Below are 8,347 nucleotides of genomic sequence, written 5' to 3'. Positions count from 1 at the left end.
TNNNNGGAGAAAGAAGGGCAGGGGAGAGTGCAGAGATTTTGGGAATGAAAGTTGGGGTTTTTTTTCGCTCAGGACAGAATTGGAGAAAATGGAAGTCTGGCATCCCAAATTTTGATTTCATTAAGTGTGTCCATATACCGACGGCCAAAGAAGCCTTCGCTAAAATCTCTGCCAATTACCGAAGGGCGTAAGCCCTCGGTAACAACCATATAACAAATGAAATTCGCTTCCATTTACCGACGGGCTAAAGCCTTCGGTATTATTCCCTTTACCGAAGGCTTCAAAGCCTTCAGTAATAATCCTTCGATAATACCCTTTATTGTTGTAGTGTATGGTCGATAGTTATGAGTGGGAGCCTGACCTCTCCACAAGGGGGTTACAGATGTTGCATGCACATCTCCTTCCTTCCTTTTTCCTGGGTTGAAACTGGGTTTTTTTTGAGTTTGCAACCACTGACGAGCCATAAGCAATCTTCCCATTTTTCAACCCGATCTCTATTCGTTCGCCTATTACGATGATATCAGCAAAATTTGAAGATACATTCCCCACCATATGTTCATAAAATGGTGGTTGGAGCGTACTTACAAACATTGCCACCATTTCTCTATGATACAAAGGTGGCTCAACTTGTGCAGCCAATTCCCTCCACCGTTAAGCATATTCCTTAAAAGTTTCGTTGTCCTTCTTCGACATGTTTTGCAGCTGTAAACGATCTGGCACAATATGTGTATTGTATATGTAATGTTTCATAAATGCATCAGCCAAGTCCGCCCAACAACGAATTTGAGACGGCTCCAAATGGGTATACCAGTTTAATGCCACTCCAACCAAACTATCTTGAAAGACATGGATGAGCAGCTGCTCATCATAAGCATATGCAGCCATCTTTCTGCAATACATGGTTAGATGGATCTTAGGGCATGTATTTCCCTTATACTTCTCAAACTCTGGCGCCTTGAACTTATGGGGTATTTTTATGCCAGGAACCAAACTCAATCTGGCAATATCTTCGAACCGATAACTTTCGAATCCCTCAACAGCCCTCAATCTCGCCTCCAGGCTCTCCAGTTTATCCTTTGCTCCGTCGACATTACTGATTACCCCCTAGAACGAAGTATGTGGTGCAGCTTTGGTAGAAAAGCCCTCTCTGGTAATCACATGGGGCACCGGAGTTACTCGTATTCCATCAGACGTGTTTGCGTTCATTCCTTCACTTACCATGGGTGCGGACATTACAACAGGTCCCTGAGTACCGATTGACGGTACGTTGGTAGTGGTAGGAAAAGAGAATGAAGCATGATCCGCTTCTGTGTATTCTCCCACGGGTGGAGTGTAGTCTAGGGGTAATCCGTACGTTGGGAAAGGAACAGATTGGCTCCCAGCATTGAATAACGGAGGGTAATATTGAGCACTTCCCTCAACTTGCGCAGGCGTAGACCCTCCAGTAGTCTTCAGGGCTTCGAGAACTGCCAAAATCTGGGCCATCTGATCCTTCAACTGGTTGACATCAGCCTTAATAGATTCATTCGACTGCTCCCAATTCTCCATGACCTTTGAGTTCGCTCTGGTCCTGTACGAATGTTGTGGAAAATTTGTCGTTGTTCTCTCACTTGTACTGGTTGATTATTTTTATTAAGTTAAATTAGATAAGGATGAAAAATGCAAAACAAAAGAAAACATGATGCATGCTAGTGATAAGTGGAAATCACAGGATAGCGATGACACTACTGATGGAAAATTAACACAAGTCGATACCAAACAAACATCCCTTATCTTTCATTTAAAGAAAACTTGATTCATTACATCGTCTAAGGAACAAGACACGCAATTCTGATGTACATCAATTCCGCGCCCGGGCAATGAAAGATTTCATCTCTCCCACTAACCATTTACAATGATTAATAAACAATTCTATTTCCGCTGGTGGATTACGAAAATGAGTACTTGCTTCAGCATTCGACACCATCCTGGGGATGTCTTCAATTGCCCCATTTGCCAAAGCAGCCAACTGAGAGAAGTTTTCCTTCAAATGCTTTATAGTCGTTTTTTGCTCTGTGATGTGCTCTTTCATTCGCTTTATCAAGGCCTGATGCCTTTCTTCAAATTCCATCGACCTCCATCGCTCCTCCTGCTCCTCGATGTAATCCTCCATCTGCTTTAACATGGCTCGATACTCCTCTTCAGCCTCTGCCAACTTCCAACGCTCCTGATTCAACTCCGCCTCAAATGATGTAGCCATCTCCTTCATTTGATGCCCCGCTTCTTGCACTTGGGCCTACGCTTCTCTTAGTCTTTTTAGGGCTTCCCTTTTATCTCTCCTGGCTTCTTCATAGAGTTGTTTCCACTGCCTGCCTTCTTCTAAAGCCACATTCTTCTCATTCACCCTCATGGATAATTCCTTACTCGCGGCCGCAAGATCCTGCTTCACTCGGAATGTATAATCCCTCTCAGCCTTCTGGCTTTTGACAATGTTTTCATAAGCCCGTGACTTTTCTTCATTATCATTCCTCATATCCACAATATCATTGCGCGCCCTCTGTAATTCGTTTTCCAACCTAGCATTCCTCACCCTCAATTTCTCCATCTGAGCCTTCAATTGTTTCACCTCTTCACTTTCTGGGGCTTGGGATGGTCCTTCACTAGCCGATTGATCATTGATTGGCTTGAAAGGCAACTTGACTTCTTTTACCCTCTCCAGAATCCAGGTGTGATAACTAACCCTGCTATCCATCACTCCATTCCTCAAGTCCTTCTCTGCTCGAACAACGTTTTCCCACGCGCTTTTAACCTTTCTTAACAGTTCGATGAAATGCCCGTATTCATAATAAATGAATAGGGTAGCAAGATAATCTGGTGAAGGTGCCCCTCTCATGGGATGCCCAAATTGTCTTTGAACCAAAAGGGGGTTGTAATTGATACAGTATCGGGCACCTATGAGGGGCACATTAGGAAAGCTACCACAGTGTTGTCTAGACAGTTTATTTCCGAGCCAAGGAAGGCGCCATTTTATACTTCTTTCGCTCAAGCCAGCAAAGAATCGGGCCCAATCGTTTCCTCCCTTATCTTTAAGCCCTTGGTGTGACAAAGTCTCCGGCAGACTCTTGACGTCGACCGTCTCCTTAAACACGCGCGCTGTCATCCATGTATACAACGCTGGTAAACAACAAAGAATTTTCTTTCCCTTTCTCTCCTGGAAAAAACTCAAGGTCCCATAAACATCCACAAGAACTGTCGTTACAGGATTCTCTGATCTTGTTTTTCTTGCTACGAAGACGTCTATTGCGGTGTAATCCACGAATTCTTCTATCTTGGGAAACAAGTCAATGCCATATATGGTGAGGGCTAATACATCCATGAAAGTTTCCCAATCCTCTTTATCAGCCAGGTGATGTAAATACTGTTCCAAATATCCTTGATTCAGTCCACGCGTTTGATGTCTTGTTAAAAACCGGTCCTCCAATTATTTGGGTTGTATTTTCATTATAGCAGCAAGGGTAGAAATAGAGGCATGATGTTCCAAGTGCTGATACGGCTTGGTACCTTCTAGTGGCAAGCCTAAGATATGCTCAAATTCCTCTAGGTCGGCGCCAGCTGGAAGTCTTGAAAAGTGAAGCACCTTAACGGAGAGTCATAATACTGGCAAGGGCTGTAATAGCGGGTAACTGTACTTCAACCTCCATTAGATTCAACAGATTTCCATATCTCCTTTGGCAAGTTTCTCTTTTTATAGTCTTGAGTCTTTTGCCCAAGTTGATCAGCCCCGTTAAATTTCCAACATGAGTCCTTACGCTCGTCTTCCTTCTTAAAACGGTGGAGTTGGCATGCTGTGTAGAATCGGACCTTGTATCAACGTCCATCCCGTATGCCATCAAATGAATACCTGTGATTTCCCTTAAAACCAGCATGTTACTAAATGATATATGAACATGATGCATGATAATATAATAAAGTAAAACAACATGACTTACAAAATACATGCATGGTATGAAAATATAATGTCATTATTTTCAAAAAGAACAAACAGCATGAGGATTACATGGATACACACTTCTCCCTTCGTGCCCTAATAAAGGTTCACTACTTTGAGTTCAAGGTCATATATATGCAATTTCACCAGGATGGTTCGCTGAACCTAAAGGTCAAAGGTCACTAGAGCTATGGCCCCCTTCATAGCATCTCCACAACAATCGAGTAATCAACTAGATGAGGAGACACAAGTGAAGAGAACAGACACTAGCTGGAGTTCTCACGATAGCCAGACAGGAAGTACATCCCAGAGTGACACCGCTACACAACTCCTCTAATTCTAAGTTACACTCAGACCCGGGTATAGGGCCCCACTCATGATATACACAAAGTGTGTGTGTGAAGGGAGAACATTATGCACATCCAAACCCTCACCTGCAAAACAACCAGAAAAAATCCCAGGCAGATATAAACATATCATCTATCCTAGGGTTCAATATCCAACAAGCACAATTTTTCACACGCGATTATTCAAATATCAAACATAGATAAAGAAAAGGGAAAGAAAAAACACAAAGCAAAACCACATCGAATTCGCGCATCTAATTAAATGGCCTGACTCTTGAAATCCCCAGTGGAGTCGCCATCTGTCGCAACCGTAATTGCGACGGGACGACGATCCAAAGAGAAACATGTTTAAGAAAAGTTTTTTGGAGCCGCCACCATAGTTTATTCTGGAAAACTACGGAAAACCCATAAAATTATAAGGCAAGGTCTACAAAACCAAATTCTGGTTTCGGAAGTCGGTTACTTGTAGGGAAGGTGTTAGCACCCTACAATGCCTGCCTAAAGGCAGTACCTTTAATTAAATGCGCGAATAAAGATGTGGTTTGCAAAGTGTTTAACTATCCCAAAAAAACCGATATAAAGAAACAAAAATATTTTTTTAGTTTTTTGGGCCCGACAAGGATTGACCTTGCTCCTACGTATTCTCATTCAAAATGAGAAATCAGGGTTACGTAGTTCTTTTAGAAAGATTACTTGTTGTTTGAAAAATGAAATTTTTGGTATTCTAATGTAAGCAAGAAGAAAAGGTTTTCTAGCTCAAGGATGATGCGTGCGATCACACATGTGCTAGAACCCTTAAAATAATATTTTTTTAATTTTATTTATAGAAAGGAAAGGGTCTTCTAGCACAAGGACGATGCGTGCGATCACACATGCACTAGAACCCTTAAAATAATAATTTTAGTATTTTTGAATATTTATTTATAGAAAAGAAAGGGTTTTCTAGCACAAGGACGATGCGTGCGATCACACATGTGTTAGACCCCTTAAAATATATTTTTTTTAATTTTTATTTATAGAAAAGAAAGGGTTTACTAGCACAAGGACGATGCGTGCGATCACACATGTGCTAGACCCCTTAAAATATATTTTTTAATTTTTATTTATAGAAAAGAAAGGGTTTTCTAGCACAAGGATGATGCGTGCGATCACACATGTTCTAGACCCCTTAAAATATATTTTTTAATTTTTATTTATAGAAAAGAAAGGNAAAGGGTTTTCTAGCACAAGGATGATGCGTGCGATCACACATGTTCTAGACCCCTTAAAATATATTTTTTAATTTTTATTTATAGAAAAGAAAGGTTTTCTAGCACAAGGACGATGCGTGAGATCACACATGCGCTAGAACCCTTAAAATAATATTTCCAGTATTTTTGAATATTTATTTATAAAAAAGATAAAATAAAATAAAATAAATAGGTAAAATAACTAAATAAAAAATAAAAAGTAAGAATAAATACACTAAAAGTTAAATGTCAAAATAAAAATAATAATAAAAAAAAAAACAATAAATGGTGTGGTGGTACTTAGATAAGAGATGGGGTGTCTAAACCTAATTTATTTCCAAAGTCAGATTGGGCCTAAGCCCAAGTAGAAAAAAAAGGGTGGTAAATATAAATACAGTGGGTGTGGCAAAGTATTATATTTTGTTTGACAGAATCGGCTTCAGCCCAAATAGAAGGTGGTGCGAAATGGGAGCAAAAGGGGGGTGCTGTAAAAGAGAGCAGGGGTGGAAAGAAGTATGTACATAAAAAAACTAATGAAAAGGGGCCCAGATTCGGGCCCAGACCCTTTATTATCCAAGCCCAGGAAACCCTTAGGGGTTTCCCTAACCTCACCCATTTACCACACGAAAGCTCTGGAAACCTGGAGTTTCCTTTGAGCAGTAAACCAAACACAGAGGCATCACCTTCCCAGGGAGCACCGTGGCCTCAAACGGAACCAACCACAGCACCACCATGCTCCGTCCAACACCGTCGACGAACAGAACATCACCAGAACCAGGACCCACTGCGGCCTCAAACTCAACCTCAAAACCCAACCTTGCGCGCGATCGAGAAACACTTTCACCACCTAACTCTCCTCTACTGTCATCGACAGCAGCTTCGCCGGAAATGGCCAATGCCACCGGAAGCCACCGCACGGCTGGCAGTAGGAAATACCGCCAGAATCACAGCCGGCCACACGAAGCTAAACCCTCCACGGCGAAGCTCATTCTTCAACTCAATCTCCTGCGTGAGAGGGAATCGCTCACCCTTCTGCGATTCATCCACTATCTTCGCCGTCGAGGAAGAAGATAGCCGCCGGTTGCAACCCCATATCTTACCATTGGTTGTCGGAGTCGCTGCGAGCCAAAATGGAGAGAACCCTTACTTCGCCATCAATCGCGCCTGACTCAATGAGCTGGAGGTGTCTCACTCCACTCGCCGCGCCCCCATCATCATTCGTTAACGGAATTGTCTCCGATTTCGATGAACGGTGATTGTCAGTGGCCGTAAATTATTAGCAAGTGATTTGCCCATAGCACGCGATTTTCCCAAGAAAAACCCCCATTGATCACTGAGCACACACATAGATAGGAAAGAACGAGACAACAATGATACAATTTGTGGAAGAAGCAGACAAGTCGCGTTATCAATCTCTTTTGCCAAGGTCAGAAAGGGAGCAAGAAAGTAATTTGTATGTTCTTGAGAGGAAGTATATCGTATTGTTAACCAATGATTTGAAAATCAAATTAAATGATTCTTTGTAGAAATCATTGGGAGAGGATGACTCTGTTATGAACTATTTTTTACTGAGATTTCAGCAAGATAAGGTGGATGTGTATAGTGTAGTTGAAACCAAGATAGTGAAGCTCAGTCTGAATAACCAGTAACGATAGAGATTGAGAATGGAAAAAAAAGGATGGTCATGCCCCATAATTTTCTCAGCCAGAATATTAGTAATCAAACATTAGAAGCATGTCCATTATGCATTGATGAGAATAACGAAATAGTTATTTACCTCTGCCGTTGACAGGTCAACTCCGGTAACACACTTGGTGTACACTTCTGATGATCTCCTTCGCCGTCTAGTCTTCTCCTCTAGCTCTTTTCCTTAAGATCCTCCCCAAAAAATTTTTTTTGTTTCTCTTCCTTGCTCTCTCTGCTAATCCCTACTGCTCCCCCTTACCTCTAACCGTTTTTCTCTCTCAAAATCTCCCAAAATTCCAAATTCTGTTTGTTCCCCCTTCTGCCAGCTCACCCTCTTGTCCCCTATCCTCCAACACACGCATCCTTCCCACGTTTTTTTTATTTTCGTATTATGTAATTTTTTATTTCAACTTTATTTTATTTATTATTTTTTTCAATTTTTCAATTACTTTAATTAATTAACTCTATTAAAACAAAATGAATATAGAAATTGAATTAAAAACCAAAATCTAAATACAGTAAAATAGAATACATCAATAGAGTAAAATAAAATAAATAAATAAAATAGAAGGAAAACATTAAAAAAGCCAATAAAACACATTTTTCAGCATCCGGGCAAAATTGGGTGTTGACAGTTTTGAAAATATTTTTGCGAAGAAAATTAAATTAAATTAAAACTGGAAATTAAATACAACTAAACATAATTGAAAACATTAAAATAAAAGAGGATGTTAATTCTAACACTGCAATAGACAAATATCCAAAGATAATCCAAGCTATAAAAATGCAACACTAAATTATAAACATAAAACCCATCTCATCAAACTATGTAAAATAATTTAAAGAAAAAGAAATAAACAAACATTTTTTTTTCCTACTATTTACGAGACCTAGATGCCTAGTAAAAGAAGTTGAAAATTCTAAAGGCCTAAAGACCTTCCTGGCTGATACACGGGGCCCAAGGCCACCAAATAAAGAACAACCCCAAGAGCATGGTGAAGGGTAAAAAGGCCATTTCTACACAAAGGGGGGTGTGCTTAGCTTTCCATGGGGCGGCATTAGTAATTGAATTTCCCCACATGTAAAACTCATTTGTCACGTGCTTTACAAGGCTTTCT

The 8,347-nt window shown here is 40.6% G+C and overlaps 1 protein-coding gene across 1 annotated transcript; it reads right to left on the bottom strand.

Moving 5' to 3' along the window:
• Window positions 1-2,275: 2,275 nt before the first annotated feature.
• LOC106760334 lies at window positions 2,276-3,355 on the bottom strand. The gene has a single exon (XM_014643777.1). The coding sequence runs from the start codon at window positions 3,353-3,355 to the stop codon at window positions 2,276-2,278; it is 1,080 nt and encodes a 359-aa protein (XP_014499263.1).
• Between the last annotated feature and the right edge of the window lie 4,992 nt (window positions 3,356-8,347).

The sequence above is a fragment of the Vigna radiata genome, chromosome 5, assembly GCF_000741045.1.
Source record: "Vigna radiata var. radiata cultivar VC1973A chromosome 5, Vradiata_ver6, whole genome shotgun sequence".
In the NCBI taxonomy this organism is placed as follows: domain Eukaryota; kingdom Viridiplantae; phylum Streptophyta; class Magnoliopsida; order Fabales; family Fabaceae; genus Vigna; species Vigna radiata.
This window is presented reverse-complemented; position numbering and strand designations above follow the sequence as displayed.

What these genes read in the sequence shown, in the direction of transcription:
- LOC106760334 (XM_014643777.1), bottom strand. Translation starts at nt 3,355, where the DNA reads ATGGATGTATTAGCCCTCACCATATATGGCATTGACTTGTTTCCCAAG.